Source organism: Odocoileus virginianus, chromosome 8, assembly GCF_023699985.2.
Source record: "Odocoileus virginianus isolate 20LAN1187 ecotype Illinois chromosome 8, Ovbor_1.2, whole genome shotgun sequence".
NCBI lineage: Eukaryota > Metazoa > Chordata > Mammalia > Artiodactyla > Cervidae > Odocoileus > Odocoileus virginianus.
Genome location: NC_069681.1, coordinates 28,491,535 through 28,512,505, shown reverse-complemented (window position 1 = coordinate 28,512,505; position 20,971 = coordinate 28,491,535). Strand labels below are relative to the sequence as shown.

The following is a 20,971-nucleotide window of genomic DNA, read 5'->3' as shown; positions in this document are numbered from 1 at the left end:
CATATATAAAAATAGATAACCAGTTCGAGTTTGATTTTTTTAAATGAAACAAAACAAAAGTTATGTAAAAAGCAGATTGCATCTCAATAGTGAATGTTTCATGAAACTTTCCTTCAGTTTGTGTGTGTGTGTGTGTGTGTGTGTGTGTGTGTGTGTGTGTGTGAAGTAACCATATAATTGCATTACAGTGGAAAGAAATTCACAAGCTATGTGACCAGCCTGCATTCAGCCCGGGGCAGCACTGTGAGACTTCTTGCTGAATTAACTGCACCTTGCCTGAAAATGCTCAACTGGTTCCTTACGCTGATCTGAGCTCAGGTATTCTACCCCTTTGCCTCTGGAGCACAATGACAGCTATCTGTTTGTCCTGGTAAGAGCCAAGCATATTATCGTCATGGCAGGAGTTAAACACAGAACCCCAAGAAATGAAGCCACACACACAGCGTGATCGCAACTGGCTCCTCTCCTGCCCTTTTCCCTCCCATCACCCCTCCTGAACAGATCTGCACCGGCATTTAGCCTAAAGTGACTCTCACTAAAGTGGCAGCTAGATCCTGACTGTTTTGAGCCTTTGTAAATGTCATTTACTGGTGGTCAAGGTCCCAGGAGCAGCAACCCTTATGGAGACCCTGTCTCACCCTCCCTTGGGTCACAATTAGGAGCATCCTTGCCAAGGTTCGAAAGCTTCTTGGTGATTAGCTAAGCCATCTACATCCTGTATCCCTTCTACTTCTGGTTTAGAAGTTGGCATGGTTGTTGTTTATTGCTTCTTTGTTGAATTTGCCAGACTTCGCTTCTGGTGTAGGCAGACATTTTGAAACATAATTTGGACAGAGTTATTTTTAAAATATAATTAATAATTACTTGAACTTAGACAGCATGTTAAAAAGCAGAGACATTACTTTGCCAACAAAGGTCCATCTAGTCAAGGCTATAGTTTTTCCAGTAGTCATGTATGGGTGTGAGAGTTGGACTATAAAGAAAGCTGAGCGCTGAAGAATTGATGTTTTTGAACTGTGGTGTTGGAGAAAACTCTTGAGAGTCCCTTGGACTGCAAGGAGATCCAACCAGTCCATCCTAAAGTCCTGGGTGTTCATTGGAAGGACTGATGTTGAGGCTGAAACTCCAATACTTTGGCCACCTGATGCGAAGAGCTGAATCACTGGAAAAGACCCTGATGCTGGGAAAGATTAAGGGCAGGAAGAGAAGGGGACAACAGAGGATAAGATGGTTGGATACCATCACCGACTCGATGGACGTGGACTCCGGGAGTTGGTGATGGACAGGGAGGCCTGGTGTGCTGCATTTCATGGGGTTGCAAAGAGCCAGACATGACTGAGCGACTGAACTGAACTAAAATGAAAGAAAATGAATAAGAAGTAATCCATAGCATAATACATAGCATGCTTTGAGACTTGCTGGGTTCATCATTCCCAGAGAGCTATGCTAAAGAATAAAAAGCATCCTGAAGAACAGAAAACGTTGTGTCCTCTTAAGCTGTATTGCTTCAGCCTGATGCTGAAGCCTGACGCAACCTGACCCTCATTCATTCTCAGGACCCAGAAACTTCTCTGGCGGTGCCGGACCCAGCAGTGACACAGGCTGTTCACTTGCCAGCCCTTTGTGGGAATAGCCTTGTGACTGTGTTTTTGTTACGTATTTATCACAAAATTTTCAAGTATGAATCATTGGCAGAAAACGTCCAAGGAAATTCCCAGCCATTATCAGGTTGGGAGATATGGAAGACTTATATACCCTTGGCCATGACAGCACCTCCCTGTCAAATCCCCCCCAAACATTTGATGCTGCCACCCAGACAAACAGGGCAAAACCTCTTCCTGAGTCACATTTCTTGTCAAACTCTTCATTTTTTGCCTTCGTAACAATAATTGCCTGCATTTCATCAGCTCACATGCTATTATTCATCGTGCTGTTCGCACATGCTCTTCAACTATGACACGCCACTTGCAGTCATTGGCTTGTTTCAGTCCTATGCAGTACTTACTATGACTATGGCCATTTTATGGGGAGAAAACAGAGTGCTGCAAGGCTTTCCAAGGTCACAACAGTTAAGCTGTCATCTGGAAGGCAGACCAAGATCTGCGGGATTCCAGGCCCTGCTCTGAGCTCTGCATCGCTCTGTTTGTATGTCCAACTCCTGGGCTGACACCCAGCAACCCAGCACCAAGGAACAGCCTGCAGCATTAAAACTTTATAACTTATTGCCCCTCACACTGGGGCTTCTTGATGCTTTCGTAGGACAATATAGCCAATGGTTTAATCTGCCCAAATAACATAGTCCCTTTACCCAGTGTTAAAGCACAATTTTTCCCAAAATAAGTGAATCATGCTTCCATAATCAATATAAAAATGGACACACAGTTATAATTAATATTCCATTTCAAAGGCACATAGAGGGGTAAATGATAGAAAAGAGATATTTCCTTTAATGAAGTCTAAATATATTACTCATACGGATAAAGATATAGGCTCTTCAAGAAAATAGTCACAGATGGAAAGAAATAAATATTCTCTAATATTAAAGATAATAGACACACATTAAAGTTTTTACTTAATTCATTAATGGAATCTGTCTGCCAATGCAGGAGACAAAAGAGACATGGGTTTGATCCCTGGGTTGGGAAGATTCCCTGGAGGAGGAAATCACAACCCACTCCAGTATTCTTGCCTGGGAAGTCCCAAGGATGGAGGAGCCTGGCAGGCTACCAATGGGGTCACAAAAGAGTCAGACACAACTTAGCCACTAAACAACAACAACAAAAAGTAAACAAGTATCATGTCTGGTTATCTGAGAGGTTCCTGTTTGGATGATACGTGTTTGTGTGCTCAGTCATGCTTGACTCTTTGCTTTAAGTATATATGTATTAAGTCCATTAAGTTGAACTTGTATGTATATGTGTGTGTATATATATATATATATATATGGCACTGGCTTTAAGTTCAACTGTAAGTATAAATGCATGGCCAATTGGCTTAAATACTCAAGGCAGAAAAGTAAAGTGCAAAGAAAGTTTGTTCTCCCCTTTCTCTGGCGAAACATTGCTAATGGTTTCCCCTTTCATTTTGTTGTTGTTCAATCGCTAAGTCACGTCTGACTCCTTGAGACCCCATGGACTGCAACACACCAGACTTTCCTGTCCTTCACTATCTCCAGGTAGAGGGATACAAAGATGCTACCTATGTAATGTAACATCTTTAATATGAAGGTTTCCTAGGTCCACTGAGACAGAGACTTTAAAGAAAAAAATCAGCAACACAGGGTAACTTGTGGTCAAGAGTAAAATCCATCAAAAGCCAAGCCTTGGGATGGGCCGTTAGATACAGACACCCTTCAGAGGTCATTGCGCGGGGCCTATTGTCTTCCAGACCCATTGACGTCTGGTATTTCCACTAATCTTCACAACAGCTCTCAAGGTGGGCGTTCAGTTCAGTTCAGTTCAGTCGCTCAGTCATGTCCGACTCTCTGCGACCCCATGAATCACAGCACACCAGGCCTCCGTGTCCATCATCAACTCCCGGAGTTTGCTCAAACTTATGTCCATCGAGTCGGTGATGCCATCCAGTCATCTCATCCTCTGTCGTCCCCTTCTCCTCCTGCCCCCAATCCCTCCCAGCATCAGGGTCTTTTCAAATGAGTCAACTCTTCGCATGAGGTGGCCAAAGTACTGAAGTTTCAGCTTTAATGGACCTCTTTTCATTGATGAAGAAACCAGAGATTCCGGGAGCGTCAGTACCCACACGCGCAGCCAATCAGCAGCGGGGCCGGAGTCCCTCCCCCGCCCGTAGCCAATGGGAATGCGCCTGAGCGAGGATTCACGGAAGCTCTTGACAGCAGGGCTTTTCTGAAAGATCCCTTTATACCACGTTCCTCGGACCACAATGTGGGTTGAATAGTCAGGTCCCGCCTGGCAGATCCTACACAATGCAGGGAGGGGAACATCCCTGGGGTGAGCACCATCGCACCCAGCTGCACACCCCTGGATTCCAAACTCAGGGGGAGGCCGCCCTCCCAGCTCAACCTGCTCTTCTCGCAACGTGATCTTTCCCTAATGTGTTTTGCTAATGCTCTGTTTCAGCCTCCCGTCGCTCAGATCCACGGAGCGCCAGTCCTGTGAGCTCCTTCCCAGCCTGTGGAAACTGGCAAAAAAGAAAGGGAAAGAGCCCAAAAGAAAACAAACAGGCCTCGTGTTCTCTCGGTTATCACCATTAGCTATGGAGTGTGTGTGTGTGTGTCTGAAACAGTTGAAAGACTCACCCAGTCTCTACTGCCTCTGAAAAAGTTGGGAATGTTCATGGCATGCAAAAGAGGAGAGAAGGAAAGAAAAACCATTATGCTTGTTCTCACTGTTCTAAGGAACCATGGCCAAAACCAACCCAACTTCTGGACAGGGAAACACATAGTTTGAATGTTACAGAGAAGCTTTTGTTGCCAAAAAAATAATTCTGTATTGACCTGCTACGAGCTGGTTTTTATTGGGAGAAACAAGAAAAACAGGGGCATTGTCTTCAGAAGGCCCGAGTTAAATAAACCATGTGTTTCCTGAGCAAAGCCTTCTCACTTGCAGAAACCGCTCGTCAGATTAGGCTGCTGAAATGTGGGAGTGGAGGAACCGAGATACAGGGCGACGTCAGTGGGTGTGGTTCCCGCCAGAGTGAAGTTTGCAGCGACGTGATGGACAGAAGGGATCCGGGCAAGGAGGGCCAGCCCGCTTCACCGGGAGGAGGATGGGCAAAGGTTTAGTGTCTTAACAATTGCTCCCTAAGGAGAAGGTACTTTAAATACAGCCCCACAAGAGCAGAAAGAAGAAGGGCATCAAACTCGTTCAGAACCAACGTCATTGTCTTGCTAAGCGCTGATCCTTTTGCGCGCCCCTCTGTGTAAAGTTTATGTTTCTGAATCATCTGTAATTCGCGCAGACAGGCGAGGCCCAGGTGAATATTGAAGAGGCCTGGAGAGGAGGTGTTTGCCCATAAACGGAGACTTTTGACAATGAGGACAAGCTTTACTCATAGTCCAAGCGGACAACTACATAGGCAGTTCGATCTAGGGAGTCTGAGATCTAAGTTCTCGCTCTGATAATGCTGTTACTTCTGTCGTGTCTGACTCTTTGTGACCCCGTGGACTGTAGCCCATCCAGCTCTTCTATCCATGCGATTCTCCACACAAGTATACTGGAGTGGGTTTCCATTTCCTCCTCCAGGGGATCTTTGTGACCCGGGGATCAAACCCACGTCTCCTGTGTCTCTTCCATTGGCAGGCTGGTTCTTTAAGAGCTGAGTCATAGCCCAGGCATCTTCTTACTAGGAGCAAAATATGTCTCCTTACATTATGATCATAAAGCAAGACTGACGGTTCTGGGCCCTCTAGAAGGTACAGCGTCCTATGTAAATATAAATATGCATATTTGTGTGTGTGATATTTCTAATTCCCAGAGCTTGGCACCAAAGCGATATTTAGTGCCTTAACAATTGCTACCTAAGGAGAAGGTACTTTAAACCCAGCCCCACATGCAAGCAGAAAGCTCCTGGTGGTATTAATCTTTCTCATCCCATTTGCCTCTTGCAGGTTTTAAAGCTCATCACAGAGGAAAAATGTAAACAAACTAGGGGAAGGGAGGCAATGGAGTGGAGCAGAAGTTGTATATTTAAGTCAGGAAAAAAAAAGAGGAAGGTAATTGGAAGGCAATCTGGCAGTATTTATCAACATTTCAAATGTGCATTGCCTTTTGTGCAGCAATTTCGCCACTAGGAATTTACCTTATGGGTATACTTGGAAAAATACCTCGAGATGGTGAGGATGTATAAATTAGGGTAGGTGGGCACAGGCTGTGGTAACGAACACCCCCCGCTCCCCAGATCTTTTGGCTTACCACGTAAATTTGAGTCATCACACACAGAGCCCAGTCACGCAGACCAGCAGGAGGCTATGCTCCATATGGTCACTCGGGATCCAGGCAGACCAGACCCAGCCTCCACCACCTTTGAACTCTGCCCCCTGGCACTTGTGACATCCTCGTCGTGACAGCCGGGGAGGAGGGAAGCATGAACCCCTCACCTGCTCTTCTGTCCTTCATGCAGCATCCCCATCGCCACCCGTTGCCTTCAACCTAATTGCAAATAAAGCTGAGAAAAGCAGAGGAGTATGTAATTACCCAATGAACCCCACTGTCTCTGCCACTAACCAAGAGCTACGTGTGATGTATTGTGTGTCCAAGCTTAAAAACCAAATTTTGCTAGTGGCCAATGGTTTAAATAAGCTGTGATATATTATAATGTGATTGTTTAAAAAGTGAATCTGTATATTCTAATAAGGAAAGACCTCCTAGATGTATTATTTAGCAAAAAAAAAGAAAGAAAATATGAACAATTGTGCAAAGTGTGATCTCTAGAGACATCATTTAGAGAATGCACATATGCAAGTATATACATACAGTGTTTTTCTAAACAGACAGACAAGATTCTGCTCATGATGGTTGCTATGAGGAATGAAGGAAGGGTCAGGAAAGGAAAGATAATTTTTGCCAGTTGCAAGCACAGTACTAATTTTATCTAAAATAATAAAGATAAAAAGATAAATCTAACACACTAGTTAATAATATTATGAAATTCTTAGTTTTCTCAAGATTGATCATGGTACTTTGGTTCCATGAGGGGGGAATCTTTGTTCTGTTATTTTAAATATTTTCTTGGCCTTGCTGCACAGCACATAGGATGTTAGTTCCCTGACCAGGGATCAAACCCACAACCCTTGCACTGGAAGCTCGGAGTCTTAACCCCTGGACCTCCAGGGAGGTCCCAGGTTGCTCTCTTCTTAGATGCTGAGAGGTGAAAGGAAATGTCCTGAGGTCTGTGCTGCTCAGCTGCTGCTAAGTCGCTTCAGTCGTGTCTGACTCTGTGCGACCCCATGGACGGCAGCCCACCAGGCTCCTCCGTCCCTGGGATTCTCCAGGCAAGAACACTGGAGTGGGTTGCCATTTCCTTCTCCAATGTGTGAAAGTGAAAAGTGAAAGTGAAGTCGCTCAGTCGTGTCTGCTTAGCGACCCCATGGACTGCAGCCTACCAGGCTCCTCCGTCCATGGGATTCTCCAGGCAAGAGTACTGGAGTGGGGTGCCACTGCCTTCTCTGCCTGAAGTCTATAACCACTTTCAAATGTTTTAGCCAAAGAATCGTGTGCACGCGCACACACACGTGGCCACAGAACACACACTTATGTGCAAAATGTGAATTGTTGAATCTGCGTGGTAGATCCATGGCAGTTTACTGTTCTGGTCTTTCAGTTTTTCTGTATATCTGAGGATTTTCAAGGTAAAAAGCTAAGGAAAATGAAATGATTAAAAAGCTTAGCACTTTAGGACAGAGAGCTTCAGAGATCTCCCGTCTTCCTGATGTAGGCCGCGTTCACAGGTTGCCGTATTAAAACATCAGAAATCAGGCATCAAAATCTGAAATCAAGACACATCACAGAAAGAGTGGAGACCATGGTCTGATGGAAGGAGCTCTCTGAAAGGATTTCTGTTCAGGCCTAGGAGAAGAAGCTGGGAAACCTTGGTAAGGGTAATGAGACTCTTCCAACTGCTTTGTCGCTGTCATAATCATGGTACCTTCTTGGCTGGAGATGCTGCTTGAAAACTTCGGTTGCCTTATATCAAACCGTTTTCTGGAATCTATTCTTCAAGTCAACCTAAAGGAGACTTAAGAACAATGCAGGGGGATGAAAAGCCCAGTGACGGTTAACTCATTCTCTCCTGCATCCTTGAGGTGGTGGTGACTTACGAGAAGGTGTGTCCCTCAGGACACCCTCGGGGAGGCAGCGAAGCTGCCATCCCATGGCTGGCGGCCTCTCTCCGCATCCCGAAGGATGTTACACACAGACTCTTACCCGTGGCGTTCCACTCAAACTGCGGCGTTTCCCACATTCAGCAATCCGATCCAGCCAAACCCCGTCCCCACGGCACAGAGCCGAGGGAGCAGGAGAAAAGTAACCATCACGGGCTACCTTCCATCGTCCGACAAGACGAACGGTAACTTCCTCTTTGAATCTGACACACGTGCTCCTAGAAAGAACACGCGTGGTACAATCTTGTCTTTTCCTGACCACAGCATGGAGGAATCCATGTGTGACGTGTCATTGATGACAGTGAGATCTGTGCAAGAGAATTAAAGGAGTCGGTGGTTATCTTTTCTTCTCTCCATTACAAGGAGAGAAGTTAAAAGGCAGAGCCCTGGTCTCAACAGGAGGAGGCCTGTGTCTGCTCTGCTAAAAACCTTCTGCTGCAAGAAACTCTGGAGGTCAGTCTGGCAAGCATCCCAGATACTCAGACTTCATTTTTTTTCCTGCTGTTTTTGAGCTCAGCGCTAACTACTGTTAGCAGACAGAGAGCTCTCTGCAATTCTTTCCTCAGAACTAGCTACAAGAAAACTACCAATTATAGCCAAGAAACAGTCTTTCAAATACACATACACATTGTAATGTGGGCTGGAAACCAATTGGAAACGTTTTGATTTGCCCTTTAAGGCCAGAGGCAGGCGCTTGAGGCAGACTCTGAAGATGTTTTGAAGAAACGTTACACTAAATTTAGCATCTGAACCAGCCCGTTGGCATATATGTAATGAAAGATTTAAAAGGAAAGAAATGTAACCCACAGTAACAAAGACATAGGCTGCTAATGGACAAATACTTCTTACAAAAGATGCTCTGGGAATAAATCATAGAGTGGTTATTAGAGTTGTTACTCCCCTCTTTACACGTGTTTGAGATGCTTCATTTTTATTTGTGAAAGTTTTGAATTGCTGACTGGACTCTGAGCTCCCTAACAGGAGGAATCTTCTGATTCATGTCGTCATTTCCAAGGCTTAGGGCCCCACCTGGCATATATTAAGTGTTAAATAGATTCGTGATGGGTAAGTGGACAAGTTAAATGTGTGTGTGTGGGTGTGTTCAGTGGACAGAAGCTTCTAGACTTGTGTAGAGTCTACTGGGCCCCTTGTTATCATCTGGGACCAGTCCAATAAAAAGGATCTCTCTGAGGATGCTGAAGTCACTGCCAATTCTGTTTCTATGTCATGATTATCTGCTAATCTCTAAGTATTCACTCCAGATAAGCTACAGAGATAATAGGTTTTGATCTGTTGTGTTTTATAACCTACACATCAAAATGGGATGCACAGAATTAAGTTAAACCTTATGAGTGAGTGTTCCAAAAAACCCACTTTCAGATGACTGGCCTCAGAGGAGGAAGGAACAGCTATGCACTTTGCCTGGAGCAGGGCGGCGGGGGCGGGTTGGGGGTCGGGGGGAGTGGGGAGGGGAATCCTGCAAGGAACCAGAAGCTCCAGACAGGTGTCCCCAGTTGTGGGAGTTGTATGCATTCTCTCAGGCAAATGACACTTCATCAGAAGGATGTGAAGAAACCCAAACACAGTAAATGACACATGTAAAACAAAGAAATTTGCGGTGATGTTTGTAGAAACCTCTTACAGACTTCTCAGCATCTTGAACAATATGCAGATTGCCAGGATGACAAAGGGACCAAAAATCTTTTAGACTCAAATGAGAACTGTCGCAGGAAATTTTCCTGTAGTGTTCCTGTTACTTTTCCCACCTGATATGTCCTGGAGCCAGACATTATTCTCGACCACTTTTTGGTCTCCCTTTCATGTTGCCTTAATGAGGCTACTGTACAAAAATGATACACCTCAAAGGCATCTTCAGATTTCAGTCAATTTTAAGCAGTTTTCTTTGACGACCATTATCTCCTCTACTGTTCTTGAGTTTTTAAAGATAGAGTCGCGGATGGGTTTAAAAACAAAACACACAAAACCTGTGATGTCTTTATTATGCATGAATGATACTTAGGGAATAATAGTGCTCTTAACAACCAAAAGATGTTCTTCAGTTAGGTAATTCTCTGCCACAGACTACAGAATCAGAGGTGTAAATCAAAAAGGAGATATTAATAATAAAGATGTGTTCCAGCAACCAGGACGGAAAGAATGAAATACTGAGCAAGTTAATCTCAAGTACAAGGAAATCAAAGTGAACTTGGGCTCAGTTAACTGGTGGAAAAGAACATGGCCAATCGCTACCACGTTGCCTGGCCCCTAGTGAAATCTTTAAATAGAAGCTGGGAGCCTGCTCAGAGTGACCTGACAATGTTTTTAAATAAAGAAAAAAAAAAAAAGATTTACAGGCATGCCTTGTTTTACTGAGCTTAGCTTGATTGCCTTTTTTTTCTTTTTAAATCAAATTGAAGATTTGGGCCAACCCTGTAGTCAGCACGTCTGTTGGAAATATTTTTCCAACAGCATCTTCTCACTTGGTGACTCTGTGTTACATTTTGGTAATTCTTGCAATATTTCAAACTTTTTTATTATGATTATATTTTTTATGGTGATCTGTGGTCAGTGATCTTTGATGTTACTGCTGTAATTGTTTTGGCATTTTTTAGCAATAAAACAATTTAAAAAATTAAGGTCTGTACATTTTAAAAAACAATGCTATGGCACACTTACTAGATTATGTGTGTGCATGCTCAGTCACTTCAGTCATGTCCAACTCTTTGCAACCCCACAGACTGTAGCCCACCAGGCTCCTCTGTCAGTGGGATTGTCCAGGCAAGAATACCAGAGTGCGTGGCCATGCCCTCCTCCAAGGGATCTTCCTGACCCAGGGATCGAACCTTCATCTTCTGCTTCTCCTGCAATGCAGGCAGATTCTTTACCACTGGGCCATTGGTGCTAGACTACAGTATAGTGTAAGTATAACTTTTTTATATGCACTGGAAAGTCAAAAAACTCATGTGACTTGCCTTTATTGCAGTATTTACTTTGTTTTGGTCCGGAACCAAACTCCAACTATCTCTGAGATGTGCCTGTTCTTAAAAATTATGGCTAAAAGGCTGAACACACAAGAGCAGGGCTCCCAGTTCAATCAGTGTGTGAGATTGTCAGAGGTTGGATCTTTCTGAGTTTTAATGGCAGGAAGGGGTGGCGAGCTGCTGAGCTCAGAGCCGGAGGTGGACTCTTGACTGCGGCGGGGGGAACGGTCAAGTGCAGCCCCAAGGGGGGTGGAGTTTGACTGCCACAGTCTTCAGAGCGCTGCCTGTGGGATGCCAGGATAAATAGGAGCTTGCATTGAGATCCCTTTGTACAGAAGACTGACAGCTTTGCTGCAAATCCTGTAAAAAGCTGAAAGCGACCTTCAGTGTGTTGGAGACACGCCCTCTCACTTTACAGGTGAGGCCGCTGGGGCGCAGAGCACAAAGCAATTCGCTCAAAGGCCATGGAGTCAGTGGCAGCAGAGACAGAGCAGGAAGCCAGCTCTTACTTTCATTCATTTGACACATTTATCGACTATCTACAATTGTCCATGAACTGTGCGGGTATCCTTATTTCTCAGGTCACACACTTATGTCTGTAGAGATTTTTTTGAGGAGTTCGGTTGTTTTTTTAAATGTGTGTGTGTATTTGTTGCTCAGTTGTGCCCGACTCTCTGCAACCTCCTAAGACTGTAGCCCACCAGGCTCCTCTGTCCATGGGATTCTCCAGGCAAGAACCCTGGAGTGGGTTGCTACTTCTTTCTCCAGGGGATCTTCCCAACCCAGGGATCGAACCCAAGTCTCCTGCATTGCGGGCAGATTCTTTACTGTCTGAGCCACCAGTGAATACCCCCCTCTTGAAAAAAAAAAAAAATATATATATATATACACACAAATATAATTAGCTTCATGTGAGGAATTATTTCTAAGAGAGTCTGTTAGTTCATTTACCACGGTATAAAAACCTTGAAGTGAATACATTTTCAGCTTTGGGGGCACACTTCCATCACTAAAAAGTGAATTCATCTATCTGTACTTTGCTAGAAAAAAAAGATAATATTTTAACATCCCCTCAATCATTGATAAATGCTTCACTACCTGGAAATATGAGGTAGGAAATACAGAAAGAGGAGATATTTAGGAAATACAGAAATTGTGTCATCAAGGGCATCTGTTGTGTAAATATCACAAACATTATCCCAAATTCACTGAAAACAGGAACAGAAGACCATCCTGGGCTTTTGGATGCAGGAGCAATTTTGCCTCCCGTTGAGCCACCTGAAGACCTGTTTTCTACCCAACCAAACGGAGGTAATCAGTCTTTTCTACGAACATTAGCAGTCAGTCTTATTCCTCTGAATTTTATTTAATTTTTCTTCTTCCCCAGATTCTTCTCTGGGCTGGGGCCACAGACTGACACCAAGCCGCACGGCCGGAGACTGATCTTTTATTTCATTTTTTTTCTCATTTCCACTGTGGGCCTTTATCACAGGGTTTGAATGGACAGCTGCTTTACCAAAAAGGAGACGGACAACCATGAGAGTCGTTCCGAAGAGTCGTCAGCTGGCCGGACAACACTTGGGGACACAAGGCGGGGAAGTCGCAGCCTCGGGCTTACCTTTCAAACAGGACGCAGGGCTCCTGCTTTTGCAGCCTCTGTGAGGCGTTTCTGTGTGCAACATTCCTTCTCTCTGATCCAGAAGAACAATAACTGTTGGGCACATTTTACTTTTCTCAGTTGAGGCTGACTTAGTTTGGAAAGGATGGTTTCAAAAACAAAGTGGCAAAAATAGTACTATGCATGTGATCATTGAAACTGTGTCAGAGGTCACAACGCTAAGTTGAAAACACAGTATTTTGTTATTGATTTCTTTTACTCACACTAATCATTTGTGATTGGGGTTGAGCATTCAGGTGGGGGACATGGCTGTAAACTGTGCCCGAATCTTGGATTTGCACTGGAGGGGCAGTGCAATAACCTGATCGGGAAGATGAAGCTACTATTCAAGCACCACCTGAAACTGTGGGCCTCCGGAGAATTTTGTTTCCGGTTTTTGGAAAGAGAGCATTTACTCGACAAACACGCCTTTAGTCCAAGTCTGCGGGGCCAAGGCTGCAGACGCAGACTTTCCTGACTACTGAAACACTCGGATTCTTCTTCTGCTGCGGCCGTGGTCTGGGGCAAATCACCGTGGGCTGCAACGATCTCTGGCTCCTTACTTCAGGGGCCCCTTCTCATCCTCTCAACCTAAAAGGCTTCACTCCTTAAGGCAAGGATCAACCAGAGTTAATACAGCCAGTGAGGGCTTCCGAGATGGCTCGGTGCTAAAGAAACCGCCTGCCAGTGCAGGAGACGTAGGTTCGATCCCTGGGCAAGGAAGATCCCCTGGAGGGTCTCACTCCAGTGAGGCTCTGGAGTCCTGGCCACTCACTCCAGTAATCTTGCCCGGGAAAGACCATGAACAGAGGGGCCTGGTGGGCTGCAGGCCAGGGGGTCACGCAGAGTCAGACACGACCGAGAAACTGAACGCTCACGCACTGCATAGTCCCAGCGTAACTGGAGAGCTGAGCCCTTTGTGGCAGCCAGTCGCCTTCTGGCTTGACCACAGCTCTGCCCTCAGAAATTGAAGGATGACCACATGGGGGTCTGATGATCAATCCTAAGACCTCAAAGACCACAGGATCGGGTAAGACACTCAGGCAGCAGGCACCTTTCCCAGGAGGCACACAGCAAGCAGGGCTAAAGCTAAACTCACTACTGGCCTCTGTCCGGCATCACAACACTCGCTTTCACCCTTGCTACGTTTTCACAAAGAACATTTGACTGTTTCCCTCCTCCTGGGATTATTTTGTGAAGGAAAGGGAAGCAAACTGCTCTGTTTGAATGGAAACCAGATCAATCCGGAACTAAGGTTGGCATAAAAGTCCTTCTTCTGGGTCTTTCCTGGTGGTCCAGGGGCTGGCTAAGACTCTGTTCTCCTAATGCAGGGGGCTCCGGTTCCAGGTAAGTGATGGGTGTCCCCCATAGCTCAGTCGGCAAAGAATCTGACTGCAATGCAGGAGACTGGGGTTCAATCCCTGGGTGGGGAAGATCCCCTGGAGAAGGAAATGGCAACCCACTCCAGTATTCTTGCCTGGAGAATCTCATGGACAGAGGAGCCTGGCGGGCTACAGGCCATGGGGTCGCAAGTGTCGGACACGACTGAGTGACTTTCACTTCATTTCAGTTCCGACTTGATCCCTGGTCAGGGAACCTGATTCCACTTGCTTCAACTAAGAGTGCCCACGCTGCAACGAAAGGTCCTGTGAGCCACACCCAACACCCAGTGCAGCCAAATAAATAAACAAAAATATTTTTTAAAAGTCTCTCTTCTAAAAAAAAAAAGTCTCTCTTCTTCTTACGGCTGTTTTCACACTGTGCAGGTCAAAGTGCTCAGGATGAAGAGGAGACCATATAAAACTTGATACTAAAACGTGAGATCAAAAGTTTTACAGGGAAGCCAAGGGGTTCATGCACCAGTGTGGGGCAAGATGAGCCTTTACATCGTGCGCACCGCCTGGTTTGAAAAATGGGCGCGTGCACGCCTGTGGGCAGAAGGGTTTGGGTAACTGCAATCACAGAGAAACATGGGAGGCAAATTAAAATAACCAACAAAAAAGAAAGCCAAAGGAAAAGAAAACAAGCAGGAAAGGAAAATACTTTGAAGGCGCTTTTTCCATAGGAAAAAAATATTTTATTTTTTTAAGAACAAATTCAGTTTGAAACAGGTTTGGAACGTGACTTCATTGGCTGGGGGCTAACTGCAATGTGGAACTAAAGCAGATCAAAAAACCTATGACAGGCTATCAAAATAAAACAAAGGAAAGAAAAAATATTTATAACTCAAGCATAATACTGTGTTACTTACAAATTGGACAACGAAATTTTAAATAAATATTCATGGTACATAATTACGGCACAAATATGCAGCAATTTGGCAACCTTTTATACCATTTTTTTTTCCTCATTACAGTGCAAAGGGGAATGACACTGCCGTTTAACAAGCTGTAGCTAAATACATTGCAAAATTCAGATTTTATACAAAACATCTTGCTTAGACTTTATAAAAAACCAACATTGCTCTATGTACACAATCTGGGTAAGAAAAGCCATTTCTGTCTTGTTTTTCATGTGTATTTTTATTAAAAAGGTGAATAAGGCTACTGTAACACCCCAAATCCATATACAGTAAAATCTGAACTTATTTACAGCATCTTCACTTAAACATTATGGTGCAAATTCCAAAGTCAGGTGACTAGGGATGAGAATACAAGGAAGGCATTTACAGTAACTTTCCAAAGCTGAACCAACTTCAGACAAAGGGACAGTTGGTAGATTGTCATATTCTGCACCACACACCAAACAGACACGCAGACTACTTGTCAACTGCTTGCAGGCAACTCTTCATCAACTCATCTGATTTCTTTCACAGTTCAGCACATCCTCAAAATGTAGCCAACTGGTGACGCACCTTTGACTGCATTAAAATCAGACTGTTTCCCCTTTTTCCCCTTCTTTCCCCTCTCCCCCATCCTAAAGGTCAATTTTCGATGGCTTACAAGAAAACCTTGTATGAATGCACGTAACAGGAGAGGCCAGGGTGATGGAAAGAATTACATATGTACTGTGGCTGGTCACCATGGCAACCTTCCACAGAACTATGATATAGATATATATAATATATACTGTCGATATATATTATACATATATGTACACATGTATACCACACACCCACTCACACACACACACACGCACTTTGGACCAACATCATTTTCAGGTTCAGGAAATAGAAGAATTTCTGTGACAACTCATTTTTGCAGGTATCCACTGGAGGTTTGAGAACCTTAAAAATGCTGTTGCTTCATTTCTTTTTTTTTTCTCCCAATTCAGAAAGCAAAGTGTTACCATAGTAACAGGACTATGTTAAAGATGTCTGTTTTGCATAGCACATAAAAAGTAGGTTTCCTGTTTACTCGCTTCTTTTCCCAGCAGGGAAGGGGCGAGGGGAGGGGGGAGAGAGGAAGGAAGGGGGTCAGGCTGAACTTTCAGCTGAAGCCCCCTCGACGTGACCCGGTGGATTCTAGCGAACACTTCAGCCCATGAGGCGAGGGAAAACACAGCACAGAAACTAAAGGCCAGCACATCTTCTCATTGTTGAAAACACGATGCAGTGAACACTGATTTCCTGGTATTTGGGGCTTGCACTTCCTAATCTATGGTGACGTGACATGCCTTCAGAGGACTTGGTTATTTTTGTGTTTGCTCCTATTATTGTTATTTTTGGAGTAATGTCGTTTTTCCCAGAAGTAGCAGTCCAATTAAAACAAAACAAAACAAAAAACCACGGAGCGATTGAGACCACTTAATCGTCACAAATGAGTTTCACATCTTCTGGTGTGGATTGTGTGCAATCTTAAAATATATATTAGTAAAACTCTTTCACTTTATATCCCTTGTGTTCTATATACCTATTATAAACACATCCTACCTTCCGTCCCCCTCGGCATCATCGTTTGGGTCCTCAGGACTCCTAGGAGGGTTGCCGTGTGTCTCACCCAGACACGGTACCAGGGACCGCAGTCTCGCTCAGCACCCACCCCGCGGCCCCAGGCCAGGACGGCACCGCCGTCAACCAAAGTGTCACAAGGCGCGATGAGGGGGGCGGCAGGGGAGGGGCGATGGGGGGGCGGGGGGATCTGACCTTCCTTAAGGATATGAAGATGCCTTAATAATGTCAATGATGATGGAATTACAGCCCGTGTGACCTTTGGCTTTTTAAACTGCTAGGTCAGATTTGGCTCTCTGCTAAAGGCTCTCCCTGTGTTAATAAAATGTGATAAGTATAGCAGCTGGGTCCGCTTTAAATAACATCCAAAGCAGACCGACGGCCTCCCTGCAGCTTCACAGCTGCACGTCTATTGCCAGTACCAAGAAAGTCCTGCCCGAATCACCCTTCTCTCCAAGCCTGGTCCTCTACCATCAATGCCCCTTTGTTCCACCCGGCTAGAGAGGGACTATTTCTTTCTTTTTCCTGTGCATTGCTATTTGATAAGAGTGATTCCTTCAAATGCACCCTAATCTACTGTGAGTGTCGTTGTGTCTCCTACTTGCCTCTTAAAAAATCTTAGCAGAACCAAAGTGCTGTGCTAATTGGGGCTTTCCCTTCCCAAATCTTGTTTCAGAGGCGGCAGCACGGAACCGCCTTTGCAGACAGCGTTTGCGTCTCCCCCCACGAAACTCCTTCTCACGAAACTCCTCGTCTTCCTGGGCTGACAGCCGAGCATCGAGCTGGAAGGCTCCTTTTACCCGCAAACGCCATTCTTATCAACGTATGACCCCTTCCGCTGCGGCTGTTGCTGCAAAAGGATGGAGTAGGAGACGCCCAGCGTTAATGTCCCATGAGTGATGCGAGTGTGGCGTGGGGAGGGAATCTCTGGTGAAGGCCTGCAGAGCCCTGGATGACAGAGCGTGTGCAACAGTGAAGACGAGAAGCCAGCGGCCGCCCAAGGCCTCACGCAGCCAGAGTCTGTGCGACAAGACAAGTCCGGGGTGCAGCTCAGGAGTGGGGGGTCGGGGTCACGCCCCAGGCAGAGGGCGGCCCCGCCAGGCCCGGCGACCCAGGGGCCTGGGATGCTCCCAGCTCTCGCTCCCGCCCACCAGCCGCTCGGTCTCCCGGCTCCTGCGGAGGCCCGCGGGCGCGGGCGCTCGTGGTACCCAGTGGTACCCGGAGGAGGAGAGGGGCGGGGCGCGCGCGCGCATCTTCTACGCGAGTCTTCCGACGGCCGACGCCACCGCGGCCGAAACGCTACAGACTAGAAGGCTGTCCAACTCCACGGGGCTCTTCCGAGAAGGGGTGTCCCCGCTCCCCGCTGCGCGTCAGTCCGTCGCAGACACAGGGGGTCTCGGACCCTCGGCGGGCAGCAGCGGGGACAGTAAGTTTCCTCCGGAAGCGAAGGCACCGCCGAGGCTCAGACCTTGTAATAAATGTTCGCCGGGCTCTGCGGGGGCATCTCCTGGACTATGTACACCGGGTGCCCGTAGTCCCCGCTGACCTTCTCGTAGTGGGGGCAGAAGACACTGTCCGCGGTCCTTAGCGGGATGATGATGTCGCTGGGCTCCGAGCCGTTGTTGTTGCCGCCGCGCTTGGGCGTGGCCAGCGTGCTCAGCGACAGCGTGGCCGTGTGCTGCGGCGAGTGCTTGCGGTGTCGCCGGCGGTACTTGAGCAGCAGGACCACCAGCGTGATGATGATGACGATGAAGATGATGCATCCTGAAGCTATCCCTGCGAATAAGGCCACTTCGGAACCGAGGATATTGCTCCCAGAATGTCCGGCGCTGCTACCGTCTGTGCTGGAACCTGTGGGGAGGATGGGGACAGGGAGAGCGGTCAGAAGAGTCACCGCTGGGCGGGGGGTGGGGGTGGGGTGGGGGGGGGTGGTTCTTGAGCGCTGCTGGGGGTGAGGGGGGGGTGTGCCCAAGTGGGAAAACTCAGCGGGGGGCCAAACACTTCCCTGGCAGCTAGACTCTGGTAAACCAATCACCTCGTTTATTAGCCAAATGCAAGGGTAAATCAGAAAATTGGAATTGACCAACCACTACTATATATATAAATTAGAAAACCAACAAGGACCTACTGTGGGCTTCCCTGGTGACTAAGAAGGTAAAGAATCTGCCTGCAATGCAGAAGACCCGGGTTCCATCCCTGGATCCGGGAAGATCCCCTGGAGAAGGAAATGGCAACCCATTCCAGTATTCTTCCCTGAAGAATCCCATGGATAGAGGAGCCTAATGGGCTGCAGTCCAAGGGGCTGCAAAGCATCAGACACCACTGAGCAACTAACAATACAATAAAAGAACTACGGATAGCCCAGGGAATGACACTCAGTATTTTGTAATAACTTATAAAGGAAAAGAATCTGAAAAAGACTATATATGCATACCTGGACACTGTGCTATACACTTGAAACTAACACGACATGGTAAATTACGTTTTGTTTAGTCACTAAGTCGTGTGAGTCTTTTCCGACCCCATGGACTGTAACCCACCAGGTTCCTCTGTCCATGGGATTTCCCAGGCAAGAATACTGGAATGAGTTACCATTTCCTTCTCCAAGGGATTTTCCTGATGCAGGGATTGAATCTCTATCTCCTGCATTGGCAGGCAGATTTTTTTTTTTTTTTTTTAACCAATGAGCCACTTCTGTACTTCAGTTAAACAAACAAACAGCTAAATGCAAACGGCAGAAGCCAGCCCTGGGGGGGGAGACGGGACTCCAGGTGGGGCTTTGATGCTGCTTCCAGACTGCTTCCTTTCCCTCCATACATCATCGTCCATCAGCCGCGAGAATGGGCTGTGACAGGCAGCTCTTGATCTTGCCCTATGTCTCAGCCCAGGTCAGCCAGCCTGCAGCCACCACAGGGCGCAGGAAAGCAAGTGGCCGGTCTTCAGGTCGGCGTCTGCCGCTCAGGCGGCCCCGCTCTTGTACCAAGTTTTCGGTGGGAATCTCCAAATCGCCTGTCATTAAGGACAAGCCCCGCCTATCCTGCAAACCACCTGTCATTAAAGGCAAGCCCCGCCTACCACCCAACCCACCTGTCACTAAAGGCAAGCCCCGCCTACCGTCCAAACCACCTGTCATTAAAGGCAAGCCCCGCCTACCGTCCAAACCACCTGATATTAAAGGCAAGCCCCGCCTACCGTCCAAACCACCTGTCATTAAAGGCAAGCCCCGCCTACCGTCCAACCCACCTGTCATTAAAGGCAAGCCCCGCCTATGCTCCAAACCGCCTGTCATGAAGGACAAGCCCCGCCTACCCGCAGAATGGCGGGAGCGCTCGCGAAGAGGGATGGGGCCTGGGAAAACGTTCAAACCGTAACTAGTTTGTATTACTTGATTTACACTTAAAATATATCTGGAAGGCAGTAGAAACTCTCACACGGAACAGACTGCCAACCCAAATGTTAGGCATTAAAAAACTGCCTGGCATCATTATATTATCCATTTATCAGTTTGTCATAAGAATTTGACACATCTTGTCATTGAAAGTTAGAAATAACAACTTCCCTCCTTGACGCTTGGAAAGAGATGGAATATTGCTACAGAGGCTAAATTCGCGCGACTACCAACCAGACGTGCGGATCTTTAATACGGAACGGCTGACGTCTGCTCAGCGACCACCACATAACAAGTTCATTCGAGTGGTAACAAACACATAGCTATTTGCTCAAAGACTGCTAAAAAAAGCGAAGTTACACAACAGTCAGTTTTATCCAGTATTCTAAACTTTTGCCAGGACTCCCTTTAATATCTCATTTTACACTGAATTCATGGAAAGAAAAATAAAACTGACGGAACCACCTGAAAAATGTAGCATTGTGCAATATTTTAAGACGTTACCATCTTAAATGCAGAAGAGGATCAATCAGGCTCTCTGTGGATTAGATATAATTAGATGAGGCATTAGAGCTTTAATTATATATACATTAACACCGGCTTGAAGCTAGTGTTGCAACCAGCGTGATAAAGTGTCAGCCAATGAAAATAACTTTGATCTGAAAGAGCAGTGCTAATAATTGGCACTTACATTTGATGGATTCTGCTCTCTTAAATCTAAGACTTTTGTGGCAGTGAATTATTGTATTCTGATTGGGTAATTAATAACAACTAACTGAGAGCAAAGATTACTGACTGCGGGAAGAACAAGTATGTTCTGGGGCAGAAGTACCCGCGCTCTGGTACTCCCCCGAGTGTGACACCATAAGTGTGATACACAGTAAGAGCGGTCCACGCAGGCTAGACACACACGAGTCACGCTGCTGTACCTGAATTTGGTTTGACAAAGGGACTTGTTGTTGAACTTCTTCCATTTGTACCAGCTTCGAATTCTGGCCGTCTCGTTGGATCATTATGCCTGGTTGACCCAGCGGAACTTGCATCTACATGAAAAACAAGCAGTTACTTACAGCACAGAGATCTGACAGGATCTACCTTTAGGAGCAGGATCTAAATCTCAAGAGGCACGAATAGCAATGAACATAAGATTCTTTATGCAAAGTACTGTGAGATGCAAGAATATAATTTTCGTTTGAAA

At 46.1% G+C, this 20,971-nt stretch overlaps 1 protein-coding gene across 2 annotated transcripts in view; it reads right to left on the bottom strand.

Moving 5' to 3' along the window:
* Positions 1-14,550: 14,550 nt before the first annotated feature.
* Positions 14,551-20,971, bottom strand: part of EFNB2 (ephrin B2) — a 49,191-nt gene continuing 42,770 nt past the window's right edge. For both annotated transcript variants that reach the window (XM_020889070.2, XM_070471427.1), the window contains 2 exons: positions 20,703-20,816; positions 14,551-18,236 (listed from right to left, as the gene is read on the bottom strand). In XM_020889070.2, the coding sequence (XP_020744729.1) occupies positions 17,848-18,236; positions 20,703-20,816 (503 nt within the window). In that variant the 3' untranslated portion in view covers positions 14,551-17,847. The remainder of the gene's footprint in view (positions 18,237-20,702; positions 20,817-20,971) is intronic.